The sequence below is a fragment of the Martes martes genome (assembly GCF_963455335.1).
Source record: "Martes martes genome assembly, chromosome: 1".
NCBI lineage: Eukaryota > Metazoa > Chordata > Mammalia > Carnivora > Mustelidae > Martes > Martes martes.
The window spans coordinates 45264020-45279146 of record NC_137888.1 but is presented as its reverse complement, the minus strand read 5'-3'; the positions used below and the strand labels follow the sequence as shown (position 1 = coordinate 45279146).

The following is a 15127-nucleotide window of genomic DNA, read 5'->3' as shown; positions in this document are numbered from 1 at the left end:
AAATTTTCCAACACATTTCTTGGAAAAAAATATATGTATATACATATACACATACATGTGTATATATGTATATGATTAAACTTGGTAAGAAATATGCCTGACCTGTATATATTTGGTAGAAATGAAAAAACTACTGAGGGGTATAAAAATGTGTTTACTATGTGAAAATTCATCATTTTATCAAACAGAAAGACTTGGCTAGAAAAGACATTAATTTTTCTAAATTAATTTATAAATTTAATGAAATATTAAATAAAATCATAGAGAAATAGTTGAAATAGAAAATTAATTCATCTGTAAGAGTGAAGAGATTTTTTAATGCCCTAAGAATTCTTCTAAAAAAATAAAGAAGGGAGATGTCCCATGCCAGGTTTGCAATATATCATAAAGTTAACTGTAATAATTGAAACTATGCTTGATGTTACCAAGATTCACTATGGATACAAATTCACTGAAATTTGAATATCTACTTCCAAACATGGGGAAGAAGAGTAGCAACGTTGACTAAAAGTATAGACTTTGGAAAGAGACAGATTTGGGTTCACTGGGCTTTGCCTCTATGACTTTGATCAATAACAAACTTTCTAAGCTTTGACGTCCTCATTTGCCAGATGATGTTAATAATGTGCCCTTATGAATCCTCTCACACTGTTGGTGGGATTTCAAGTTGGTGCAGCCACTTTGGAAAACAGTGTGGAGGTTCCTCAAAAAATTAAAAATAGAGCTACCCTATGATCGTGCAATTACACTACTGGGTATTTACCCTGAAGATACAGATAAAGTGAAAAGAAGGGCCATATGCACCCCAGTGTTCATAGCAGCAATGTCCACAATAGCCAAACTGTGTAAGGAGTTGAGATGCCCTTCAACAGACAAATGGATAAAGAAGATGTGGTCTATATACACAATGGAATATTACTCAGCCATCAGAAAGGATGAATACCCAAACTTTGTATCAACATGGATGGGACTGGAGGAGATTATGCTAAGTGAAATAAGTCAAGCAAAGAAAGTTAATTATCATATGGTTTGACTTATTTGTAGAACATAAGGAATAACATGGAGGACATTAGGAGAAGGAAAGGAAAATGAAGGGGGGGATATCAGAGGTAGAGACGAACCATGAGAAACCGTGGACTCTGAGAAACAAACTGAGGGTTGTGGAGGGGGGAATGGTGATGGGTATTAAGGAGGGCACATATTACATGGAGCGCTGGGTGTTATACATAAACAATGAATCTTGGAACACTATATCAAAAATCAATGATGTACTGTATGATGACTAACATAACATAACAAAAAATAATAATAAATAAATAAATAAGTGCCCTTACAAGGTTTTTGCAAGAATCAAATGAGAGGGTTAATGCCAAGCCCTTAGCACTATACTTGACAGATAAAAAAAAAGGCTTATTAATTGGTAATTTTATCTATTTGTGATAATTATTTTAATTATGCAGAAGTAAAGCGGTTAAGCTCTTTTGTTAAGGAATGGTTTTGGAGAGAGCAAATTGAGATGTGTTTATAATAATTTATAACAATGGCAGTTTATTTTTGTACGTAAAATACTTTTACAATTAGCTCAATCCATCTGCAGGTTGGCACACAGACCAGTAAGTAGTATGATTTATGTGGAGTCACAACTTCTAGAAGAAAGAACTTATAGGCATAACACATTTTAAAGAGAAACCTTTATTTTGATGAAAATTACAGATACATTTCATAATTAAACATTTCACACTGCATCATGAAGAAAGGACATTTTTTTTCCTAACCATGATTCCACTTGGCCATCAGATAAAATGAATACTATTCTTCCAATACCATCAAATAACCAGTCTATATTCAAATTTCTTCAATTGTTACCACTTTTTTACAGCATTGTATTTGTTTGTTCTACCTATCAAGATTCTTTTAATCCGAAACAGTGTCATTTCTTTCCCCTTTCTTTACTTTTTGGTTGTTGTTATTAGTCATAATGGCTTTCTTATTTTTCCCCCTAATGAAATGACATGGAGAGAGTGGGCCAGTTGTTTAATTGTATTATGAAATTTCCCACATTCTGGATTTTTCTGGCTGCTTATTTGACTTGTTCTCCTACTCTTTGCATTTTTCCATTCTCGGTGGAATTTATAACTAAAGGTTTGATTAAACATTTTGGCATGGATTCTTTATAAATGATTCTAATAAATTTCATATGGCATAATATCAGGAAGTGCAGGGAGCCTGTTAGTTTCACTATTGGTAGAGTTCAGTGTGATCCCTGGGTTAAGGTATTAATAGTCACATCTCTCCACTATAAAGTTTACCTGTTTTCCCTTACATCTGGCAAGTAACTCATGATATGATACTTTCACACCTTCCAGTTATCCAGGTTCCCATCCACTTATTTAGCTAAAGTTTTTGGCATTCTTTGATGGCTCTTGCCAGAACCAATTATATTATTAGGGATTTTTAAATGGTAATTTTTTAATTCTGTCATTTGTTCTACATTTTCTTAAAAATATTTTATTTATTTGATGAGAGAGAGAGAGCGAGAGAGCAAGCACAAGCGGGAATGAGCAACAGAGAGAGAGGGAGAAGCAGGCTCTCCACTGAGCAGGAAGCCTGATGTGGGCCTCGATCCCAGGACCCTGGGATCATGACCTGAGCCAAAAGCAGACGTTTAAACAACTGAGCCACCCACGCGCACCCTGTTCTACATTTTATTAGATGAAATACTTAACACAACTATAAAAAAAGAGGAAAGTAGGACAAAATGTTTTGACATTTATCATGAAAAAAATTAAACAAATGTCTAAGCATTTGTTTAGTTTTATTTGACCTAGCCAGAAGTTCATAGTTTCATAAGCCCACCTTCTTTCTTGGAGGCAAATTGTTGGTGATTTTAAAAGGCTTACTTTGAAAAAAAAAAAAAAAAAGGCTTACTTTGAATAGCTTAGTAATTCATTCCAAAAATATATTTAAGTGTCTGGTATAGTAAACCCTAGTCAGAAGTTTTCTTTGAAAGGAAAAAAGTGAGTCAATAAAAATGCATGTTGGGTCAAATTCTGTCTCATCAATGTTTCTTGTTTCTCACTTTGTAAGAAACTGCCTTTTCTCTCTCATGAGTGATCAAATTATTTTTTGCCAGAAATAGTCCATTTGGGGCAATGTTACTTTTCAAAGTCTTCCTCCCAAAGAGGGATTTTACAGACACTTGCTTTTTAAGGTCTCCTAAGACTAATTTTTTAATGTACATATTTAATAAAAATATAATAATCATTATCATAAGAACATATTTTTTGTACTTTACTTTCAACAAAAACATATTCATACAAACTTTCTTAATTTTTCAACAGTATTGGAGCACCTGACATTTCTCACATTACCTTACATAATGAAAAGAATTCTGGTGTGGACACATTGGCTACCTGTGACAGTGCAGTTTTAACAGTGTTCTTCTCTTAGCTTAGCCTCTTATTATTTATATAACTTTAGAAAAGTAGGACCTTAACTTTCTCATAAAAACAAAACCTATATTTGTGCAGTGATTTGTGCTCTGTAATGTACCTTCACATATACTATCTCTCCCAATCAGCTAAATAGGGACACAAGTGCATATTATTATCTCCATTATCTAAATGAAGAAATTGAGGCAGTGCCCATTTAAATATCATCAAACACTCATTGTTTTCTCCTCTGTATGACCCAGAAGATTTAACAAAGGCTCTTGTAGTCACTTTTAGCTTCACCTAAGACTCAGGAATAAAAGAACAAATCATCTTGATTTGACACACTCTGCTTTTCTGTTACTCCTGGTGGCCTCACCTGTAAAAGGGAGAAATACCACCTCCCTTCCATTTTTCCAAAGTGACTGAAAGGATCAATTAAGATGATTCCTATGAACAAACTCTAAGAGTCCTGAAGTAATATTTAAATAAGAGGTAGTGCCTTAGTCCATTCAGGCTGCCATAAAACATACCACAGACTGGCTGGCTTATAAACAACAGAAACTGATTTCTCATGGTTCTGGAGGCTGAAAGTCCAAGGTCAAGCTGTTAACATCATGACGTTCTGATGAAGGTCCTCATCCTGATTCATATTAGTGCCTTTTCACTGTGTCCTCACATGGAGGAAGAGGTTGGGGGTCTGTTCAGAGCCTCTTTTATAAGGCACTGATCCCATCATGATCCCCCACATGACTTCAGCAACTTCCACAGGGCCTACCTTTTCATATCATCATCTTTGGGGATTGGGATTTTAAAATACAAATTTGGGGAGTACACAAATATTCAGATGAGAACAGGTAGGCTTTCCCACTAAGAAATCAAATTTCAAAGTCTAAAGTGATCAACATGTATGTTTGAACAATTTTACTACTTTATCTTTCAAAATGTAGTCCAGGCCCACCTGCCTCGAGGTATCTGGACTGCTTGTGAATAGTAAAGAATCTCACACCAACCAATGATCTACTGCAACCAATATCTGTGGGCTCATGCACACAAAAGTTTAAGAATGAAAACCTCAAGTGAAAAATCTTCACATCGTTGGCTCTTCTTTTGCTTCACTAAACCAGTTATGAATGTTATATAGAAGCTATAGTCTCCAACCAAATAAAGTATGTAGACACTTTGTAATAGCTCCACTAACATTCAGTGGGTTGATTATACTATGTGACAGTATGGACAAGAATGGAGAACTGTCCAATATAAATAAAATATCTGCTGAAATATGAAACTCTAATAATGCAAGAGAAACATTTGTTAGGAAAGAATTGCAAGTAACTTTTTGTGAGCTGTCTGGCTATGCATAGCCTGTCTCCCCAAACTGATTATCTGGTAGGAATTTGAAAGAAATTAGTGCTATCTACAACTTTTTTATGAATGAATTTGTTTTCAGACAGCAAACTGAAGATCACTGTTCACTAGCCCATAGATAATTGTGTCAGACTTCCAAAACCAACTAAAGAATCAAGAACCATACGAAGATTCTTTTTTCCCCTTACACCAGTAGTTTTCAACCTGGGCTATACTTTTATCACCTGGAGGGATAAAGGTCGACAAATAGCTGGGTCACATTTCCAGAATAGCTGAATTCACTGGTCTGAAATTGGATCAGAGAATTTTAATTTATAAGGACCTTAGATGATTCCAGGAAGGATTGAGAATCACTGCCTTAAATTTTAAAAAGCACACTGTTGGGGTACCTGGGTGGCTCAGTGGGTTGAGGCCTCTGCCTTCGGCTCAGGTCATGATCCCAGGGTCCTGGGATCGAGCCCCGTATCGGGGCTCAGCAGGGAACCTGCTTCCTCCTCTCTCTCTGCCTGCTTCTCTGCCTACTTGTGATCTCTATCTGTCAAATAAATAAATAAAAATCTTTTTAAAAAAAGCACACTATGCAATAAACCTATCATTTATGCATCATTATTCCCTTTGTTCCATCAAAATGGGGGGAATAAAGATAAAAACGTGATCAAAAATTGCATAAACTATGATAAAGTAGCCATTTGGCAAAACAGTCATTCTAATAGTCATACAGGGAAGTTTCTATACTCAATTATCACCTAATCTTCATTGGAAGCTTGCCAAGTTTCACATGAGGATTTTCCCTAGTGACTGTCAACACTGGCTGAATATTAGAATCACTCAGAGTGGTTTAGAAAACTATCCTCTTCTTAAAGATCCTAGTTTGTTTGGTTTGAGGTGGGAACCAAGAGTGAGAACCATGGATCCATACCATCAGGGTGAGGAAGAAGATATACAAGACTTGATTGGTGACATTTAGTCATTAATTCTGCTACTTGTTATCAACAGGGTGTGATGTATTCAGTTTTACAATATGTTATAAACCTAAGAATCACCTGAAACACTGTAATTCTCATGGATTATGCAGCTAGTAGTTGGATTCCAAACCATCTTTTACATAAAATATAAAACTATGAAAAATAAAAGTTTCTGCAAAGAACTCACAGTACCCTATAAAAACCTAGCACCATGACCAGAGCTTTAGAGGAAAAGAAGAAACCAGGAAGCACATCTAGGGGCTTACTTCCATTCTCTTAGCCACAGGGCACACTGGTGGAGCAAAGGGACATCTGGATTTGGCCAGTACCATCTCCTTCCAAGTGCCTCTTCAGCCAGTGTTGGGTTTCACATAAGACGTTATGATCTAATAGAAGCACCATAGGGTAGTGGTTAAAAGCACGGACTCTGGCACCATGCTGCCTGAAATAATAAAGGTGTAAAGAAGACAGAGAACATCTATATATTGACAGACAGCAATTCTATGCAGCCAATACCTAAAATAGACTGCATGGCACATAAGGAAAAAAAAAGAGAGAGAGTTTTGCCACTGGCCTTGACTGTGGAGAGGTGGAGGTAAGGACTTCCACAGAGATTGTGCACCCACAGGGAGTAACCTGCTTCCAACAAGCCCACACAGCACAAACAGAGCCAGATGCAGTGAGAGGAGCAGGGGTCTGAGGAAACAGCCCCAAACACAGTGCAGAAGCCAACTGGCCCCACCTCAGGCTTTGCCATTTCACGACTCAGCAAATTGTCTCTATCCTCATATCAAAATAATAGGCTAGGTGTTAGAGGAATGGCCATGTATACATAAATACTTTTTTCTTTTCTTTTTCTTTCTTTCTTTTTTTTTTTTCCTACAGCGCACCAAGGTCACTACCCGTGGTTTATATATATTTTCCCTTCGATGGCCTATAAGAGACATCTAAGTGTTATGAGAATTGGCTCCATCAATAACATACTATGGATCCAACTATGTACTTTTTCTTTATTTTTGACCAAAATATTCACAGAGCCATATATAATAAAGTCAGGAGCTCAAAAAAGGCAAAAGGGCCAGAAAGAATACATATATAGTTTCTATAAAGAAAAAAATCAGTTAAGTTGCATAATTACAATTTTACCAAGCACATCTACATGGGTAGATGTCCATTCAAGGAGAAAAAATATTCAATTTGTATATGTGGGTCAGACACAAGATGTTTAGGAAGATTGCTTATAAATTAAAAAGTAGAAGTTTTTAAAGAACTCAGAACTTTTCATTACATTGCAGGAAAACTACTTTCTCTTAAATATGTAATTGTTAATTTTTTATACCTTTCAATGATTGCAATGCAAATATAATTTTCAAAATTACTTTTAAACCTTGAAGAGAATGCCTCATGAAGTTATATACTGTCACAATCAGTCTAACAATATTACTTTGATGTACATATTTTTTGGATAATTATAAATCCTCAAGAGAAGGTTTTGAAAAATTCCTTGCTCAAGAATTATTTAACAAGCATGAGAACTTTTTAAAAAGAAGGTTTACAGAGATTGAGTCTTCCCTTAAAAAAATATAAGTACAAAAGGGTTTTAAAATGTGTTTATCTGGAGGGGCGACTGGGTGGCTCAGTCAGTTGACCTTCTGCCTTTGGTACAGGTCATGATCCCAGGGCCCTAGGATTGAACCCCACTTTGGGTTCCCTGCTCAGTGGAGAGTCTTCTTCCTCTTCCTCTGCCCCTCCCTCTGCTTGTGCTTTCTCTCTCACTATCTATTTATTTATTTATTAAATAAATAATATTTATTAAATAAATAAACTATTTCTCCTAAAAAGTGTGGGTATCTGGAAACACAAAGCTCATTAAAGTTACAAAAATATATCAATTTGAAGATTTCATTCTAGTTTCATCCTTGAGAATGGATTTAAAACAACACAAGGTAAGTGGAGTCCATCCTTATAATGTTCATTAATTATTTTGATGATCACAAGAACTTAGGATGAAAGCAAGTCTATCTACTCTGAATTTTTTATTCATTAACTTAATAAATACATATTAAAGCCCTACTATGTGCAAAACCCAGGGACACATGTTTTATTTAAACAGAGTAAAATCTAAGGAATAATGAAAGTTTTCCTGAGAAATATTTATTTCTTTATAATTTTTCTCAGTGCCCCCAAAACTTCCTTGTTTCTTAGGCTATAAATAAAGGGGTTGAGCAGAGGGATGATAATCGTGTAGAACAGTGAATACACTTTATCCTGATATTGATCTGGGCCAGACCCAGGACGCACATACATGAAGAAGAGAGTGCCATAGAACAAGGAAACAGAGAGCAGGTGGGCGCTGCACGTGGAGAAGGCTTTACTCTTGCCCTTTTCAGACTTCTTTGTCAGGACGGCAAAGAGGACACAGGTATAAGACACTATGATGGTCATGAAAGTAAAAGCTTGTATAAAAGCAGCAAAAATAAAAAGTACTAATGCATTAATAGATGGGTCAGTGCAAGAAATTGTGTATAGTGGCAAAATTTCACAGTAGAAATGAGGTATTATATTGGACCTGCAAAAGGTTAATCTAAATAATAACCCTACATGAATTGTGGGATGCAGAAAACCAATGACATAAGACAAACTTATCAACGAAGTACAGAGCCTGTTGGACATCACCACTGGATAAAGTAAGGGGTTGCATATGGCTACGTAGCGGTCATAGGCCATCACTACCAGGAGGAAACATTCCGTAGTGGCACTGGAAGCAAAATTATAAAATTGGGTGATGCACTCAAAGAGGGATATCATTTGACTTTTGTCTAAGATGTTGACAAGCATCCTGGGAGTCACAGAGGACGAAGAACAAGCATCTGCAAAGGCCAAACTGCCAAGGAGTAAGTACATGGGAGTGTGAAGATGGGGATGCTTCCAGATGAGAAAAATCAGTCCAAGGTTGCCCACCATGGTGGTGAGGTAGATGAGCAAGAACACCAGGAACAGGGGGGCCTGCAGCCCTGGAAGATCTGTAAGTCCTGTGAGAACAAACTCAGTCACCTGCGTCTTGTTTTCCTCCATCATATGCACTCAGACTGATCACTACCAGGAGAGAATATGTAAAGGAAAAACTTAATCAAGAATCAGGAAAACTGGCTTGGGATGGTAATGTCTGTTCCCTATTTCAGCTGTCAATTTCTCAACAGATACGGAGGTACAGGTTTCTCTCTTTTAAAAACACACTTAAGACTATGAAGTATATACAAATAATTTTGAGAAAGATTTTTAAAAGAAGGCCTTTAAGTATATATATTTAAAATTGAATATATTAACAGTGAACTGTTTTCCAGAATTAAGAATAAAAAATATATTTTATAAGAAAATCTGTAGAAGCAGCAGTGGTTCAGTTTCAAAAGTGTCATCACCCTTTCTCAGAAAATCTTTTGCCTCTTTTCTATTGAACAAAAAATGGGCTCTATCTCTGCTATCAGCAATATACATCATTTAGTCCTTTTAAGACATTAATAGGTTGAGGTATAAGATAGTAAATCAATATCCCATTACTGTTTTATTGTCCATCATTATTATTTGATTATATATTCATCAAAATCACCCCAAATTCCTAATCAAGTCTTTTGATTACACACACTACAAACTCCTCCAAATTTTTAATTAATTATTTTTAAATACCCCCAGCAAACTCTCATATGTGAACATAATCATTCATTCAGTCACCAACTCTTTATGGAGTACCTCCTAAGTTAAAGCACTGTCATTCTGAGCTCATAGAACCTCTGTCATTAAACCCAGGATGATAAAGTACCCCTCTTTTTTTTTTAAATTTTTTTTTTATTTATTGGACAGACAGAGATCACAAGTAGGCAGAGAGACAGAGGAGGAAGCAGGCTCTCTGCTGAGCAGAGAGCCCCATGCGGGGCTCAATCCCAGGACCCTAGGACCATGACCCGAGCTGAAGGCAGAGGCTTTAACCCACTGAGCCACCCAGGCGCCCCAAATACCCCTCTTTTAAGAGGAGTGAAGAAACAAAGATACTACTGTCTTATTTGCTGGTGTGGGAAGGATCTAAGGGCTGTCATTTTCAGGCCAAACAAGACATTTACCACCCAGTTAACTGAGAGTGTGTTAACATTTCAGAGGCACAAATTTTAAAATGATTAAAAAGCTTTTTTTTTTTCCTGCTCTTTTTGAGATTGCAAGTGGGACTATCAAAATCAGGGTGAGGGGCGCCTGGGTGGCTCAGTGGGTTAAAGCCTCTGCCTTCAGCTCAGGTCATGATCCCAGGGTCCTGGGATCGAGCCCCACATCAGGCTCCCTGCTCAGCTGGGAAACTGCTTTCCCCTCTCACTCTCTGCCTGCCTCTCTGCCTACTTGTGATGTCTGTCAAATAAATAAATAAAGGGGGGGAGGAGTCAAGATGGCGGAGAAGTAGCAGGCTGAGACGACATCGGGTAGCAGGAGATCAGCTAGATAGCTTATCTAACCATTGTGAACACCTATAAATCCAACGGGAAATCGAAGAGAAGAAGAGCAACAATCCCAGAAACAGAAAATCGATCACTTTCTGAAAGGTAGGACCTGCGGAGAAGTGAATCCAAAGCGACGGGAAGATAGACCCCGGGGGGAGGGGCCGGCACCCGGCAAGCGGCGGAGCGACGGAGCACAAAACCGGGACTTTTAAAAGTCGGCTCCACTGGGAGACATCGCTCCAGAGGTTAAACTGGGGGGAAACCCAGGCGGGGTCAGCATAACCCCAGGACCCGCGGGGTCACAGAAGGACTGGGGGTGTCTGAGTGCCGCAGAGCTCGCAGGTATTAGAGCGGGGAAGCCGGCTATAGCGACAAAGCCGAGGAGTGAGCTCTAAGCCCGGGGTTACCTTGTGCCGGTCGCAGGCTGGGTGGGCTCGGAGCGCGGCCGGAGGCCACGGAGACAAAAGCGACCCGGCGCTTTTCTCCAGCTCCAACAATTGACTGCTTTCCTCGAGGCGCGACCGCAAGCCAGGGAGGCGAAGCTATTGGGCGCTTTGCTCTGAGAGCGCACTGAGGAGCGGAACCCCAAGCTCTCGGCTCCTCTGGGCCGAGAGATTGGGAGGCCGCCATCTTCATTCCCGTCCTCCGGAACTCTACGGAAAGCGCTCAGGGAACAAAAGCTCCCGAAAGCGAACCCGAGCGGATTACTTAGCCCGGCCCCTGGCAAGGGCGGTGCAATTCCGCCTGCGGCAAAGACACTTGAGAATCACTACAACAGGCCCCTCCCCCAGAAGATCAACAAGAAACCATCCAAAACCAACTTCAGTCACCAAGAACAGCGGAATTCCACAGCAGGAGAAAGCAAATCCTACCTGGACAAAATGACAAGGCGGAAAAACTCACCTCAAAAAAAAGAACAAGAGGCCGTACCGAAGGCTGGAGACCTAATCAATACAGACATAGGTAGCATGACAGATCTAGAGTTCAGAATGACAATTCTCAAGGTTCTAGCCGGGCTCGAAAAAGGCATAGAAGATATTAGAGAAACCCTCTCCGGAGAGATAAAAGCCCTTTCTGGAGAAATAAAAGAACTAAAATCTAACCAAGTTGAAATCAAAAAAGCTATTCATGAGGTGCAATCAAAAATGGAAGCTCTCACTGCCAGGATAAATGAGGCAGAAGAAAGAATTAGTGACATAGAAGACCAAATGACAGAGAATAAAGAAGCTGAGCAAAAGAGAGACAAACAACTACTGGAACACGAGGAGAGAATTCGAGAGATAAGTGACACCATAAGACGACACAACATTAGAATAATTGGGATTCCAGAAGAAGAAGAAAGAGAGAGGGGAGCAGAAGGTATATTGGAGACAATTATTGGAGAGAATTTCCCTAATATGGCAAAGGGAACAAACATCAAAATCCAGGAGATGCTAAGAACGCCCCTCAAAATCAATAAAAATAGGTCCACACCTCGTCACCTGATAGTAAAATTTACAAGTCTTAGCGACAAAGAGAAAATCCTGAAAGCAGCCCGGGAAAAGAAGTCTGTAACATACAAGGGTAAAAACATTAGATTGGCAGCGGACCTATCCACAGAGACCTGGCAGGCCAGAAAGAACTGGCATGATATATTCAGAGCACTAAACGAGAAAAACATGCAGCCAAGAATACTATATCCGGCTAGGCTATCATTGAAAATAGAAGGAGAGATAAAGAGCTTCCAGGACAAACAAAAGCTGAAAGAATTTGCAAACACCAAACCAGCTCTACAGGAAATATTGAAAGGGGTCCTCTAAGCAAAGAGAGACCCTAAAAGTAGTAGATCAGAAAGAAACAGAAACAATATACAGTAACAATCATCTTACAGGCAATACAATGGCACTAAATTCATATCTCTCAATAGTTACCCTGAATGTTAATGGGCTAAATGCCCCAATCAAAAGACACAGGGTATCAGAATGGATAAAAAAACAAAACCCATCCATATGCTGCCTACAAGAAACTCATTTTAGACCCGAAGACACCTCCAGATTTAAAGTGAGGGGGTGGAAAACAATGTACCATGCTAATGGACATCAGAAGAAAGCTGGGGTGGCAATCCTTATATCAGATCAATTAGATTTTAAGCCAAAGACTATAATAAGAGATGAGGAAGGACACTATATCATACTCAAAGGGTCTGTCCAACAAGAAGATCTAACAATCTTAAATATCTATGCCCCTAACATGGGAGCAGCCAACTATATAAACCAATTAATAACAAAATCAAAGAAATACATCGACAGTAATACAATAATAGCAGGGGACTGTAACACTCCCCTCACTGAAATGGACAGATCATCTAAGCAAAAGATCAACAAGGAAATAAAGGCCTTAAATGACACACTGGACCAGATGGACATCACAGATATATTCAGAACATTCCATCCCAAAGCAACAGAATATACATTCTTCTCTAGTGCACATGGAACATTCTCCAGAATAGACCACATCCTGGGTCATAAATCAGGTCTCAATCGGTACCAAAAGATCGAGATCATTCCCTGCATATTTTCAGACCACAATGCTCTGAAGCTCGAACTCAATCACAAGAGGAAATTTGGAAAGAACGCAAATACATGGAGACTAAACAGCATCCTTCTAAAAAATGAATGGGTCAACCAGGAAATTAAAGAAGAATTGAAAAAATTCATGGAAACAAATGATAATGAAAACACAACAGTTCAAAATCTGTGGGACACAACAAAGGCAGTCCTGAGAGGAAAATATATAGCAGTGCAAGCCTTTCTCAAGAAACAAGAAAGGTCTCAAATACACAACCTAACCCTACACCTAAAGGAGCTGGAGAGAGAACAACAAAGAAAGCCTAAACCCAGCAGGAGAAGAGAAATCATAAAGATCAGAGCAGAAATCAATGAAATAGAAACTAAAAAAACAATAGAACAAATCAACAAAACTAGGAGCTGGTTCTTTGAAAGAATTAATAAGATTGATAAGCCCCTGGCCAGACTTATCAAAAAGAAAAGAGAAAGGACGCAAATAAATAAAATCATGAATGAAAGAGGAGAGATCACAACCAACACCAAAGAAATACAAACAATTATAAGAACATACTACGAGCAACTCTATGGCAACAAATTTGACAACCTGGAAGAAATGGATACATTTCTAGAGATGTATAAACTACCACAACTGAACCAGGAAGAAATAGATAACCTGAACAGACCCATAACCAGTAAGGAGATTGAAACAGTCATCAAAAATCTCCAAACAAACAAAAGTCCAGGACCAGACGGCTTCCCAGGGGAATTCTACCAAACATTTAAAGAAGAATTAATTCCTATTCTCCTGAAACTGTTCCAAAAAATAGAAATGGAAGGAAAACTTCCAAACTCATTCTATGAGGCCAGCATCACCTTGATCCCAAAACCAGACAAGGATCCCACCAAAAAAGAGAATTACAGACCAATATCCTTGATGAACACAGATGCGAAAATTCTCACCAAAATACTGGCCAATAGGATCCAACAGTACATTAAAAGGATTATTCACCACGACCAAGTGGGATTTATTCCAGGGCTGCAAGGTTGGTTCAACATCCGCAAATCCATCAATGTGATACAATACATTAATAAAAGAAAGAGTAAGAACCATATGATACTCTCAATAGATGCTGAAAAAGCGTTTGACAAAGTGCAGCATCCCTTCCTGATTAAAACTCTTCAAAGTGTAGGGATAGAAGGCACATACCTCAACATTATCAAAGCCATCTATGAAAAACCCACCGCAAATATCATTCTCAATGGAGAAAAACTGAAAGCTTTTCCGCTAAGGTCAGGAACACGGCAGGGATGTCCGTTATCACCACTGCTGTTCAATATAGTACTAGAAGTCCTAGCCTCAGCAATCAGACAACAAAAAGAAATTAAAGGCATCCAAATCGGCAAAGAAGAAGTCAAACTATCACTCTTTGCAGATGATATGATACTATATGTGGAAAACCCAAAAGGCTCCACTCCAAAACTGCTAGAACTTATACAGGAATTCAGTAAAGTGTCAGGATATAAAGTCAATGCACAGAAATCAGTCGCATTTCTTTACACTAACAACAAGACAGAAGAAAGAGAAATTGAGGAGTCAGTCCCATTTACAATCGTACCCAAAACCATAAGATACCTAGGAATAAATCTAACCAAAGAGGTAAAGAATCTATACTCAGAAAACTATAAAGTACTCATGAAAGAAATTGAGGAAGACACAAAGAAATGGAAAAATATTCCATGCTCATGGATTGGAAGAACAAATATTGTGAAAATGTCTATTTTACCTAAAGCAATCTACACATTTAATGCAATCCCTATCAAAATCCCATCCATTTTTTTTAAAGAAATAGAACAAATAATCCTAAAATTTATATGGAACCAGAAAAGACCTCGAATAGCCAAAGGAATATTGAAAAAGAAAGCCAAAGTCGGTGGTATCACAATTCCAGACTTCAAGCTCTATTACAAAGCTGTCATCATCAAGACAGTATGGTACTGGCACAAAAACAGACATATAGACCAATGGAACAGAATAGAGAGCCCAGAAATAGACCCTCAACTCTATGGTCAACTAATCTTCGACAAAGCAGGAAAGAATATCCAATGGAAAAAAGACAGCCTCTTCAACAAATGGTGCTGGGAAAATTGGACAGCCACATGCAGAAAAATGAAATTGGACTATTTCCTTACACCACACACGAAAATAGACTCAAAGTGGATGAAGGACCTCAATGTGCGAAAGGAATCTATCAAAATCCTTGAGGACAATGCAGGCAGCAACCTCTTTGACCTCCACCGCAGCAACTTCTTCCTAGGAACATCGCCAAAGGCAACAG

General features: G+C 38.4%; 1 protein-coding gene across 1 annotated transcript; it reads right to left on the bottom strand.

Annotated features, from left to right (window-relative positions):
- Window positions 1-7918: 7918 nt before the first annotated feature.
- On the bottom strand, window positions 7919-8842 carry OR5AC2 (olfactory receptor family 5 subfamily AC member 2; the record flags this gene model as incomplete). Its single annotated transcript, XM_080819915.1, has 1 exon — window positions 7919-8842. The coding sequence occupies one exon, from the start codon at window positions 8840-8842 to the stop codon at window positions 7919-7921; it is 924 nt and encodes a 307-aa protein (XP_080676041.1).
- Between the last annotated feature and the right edge of the window lie 6285 nt (window positions 8843-15127).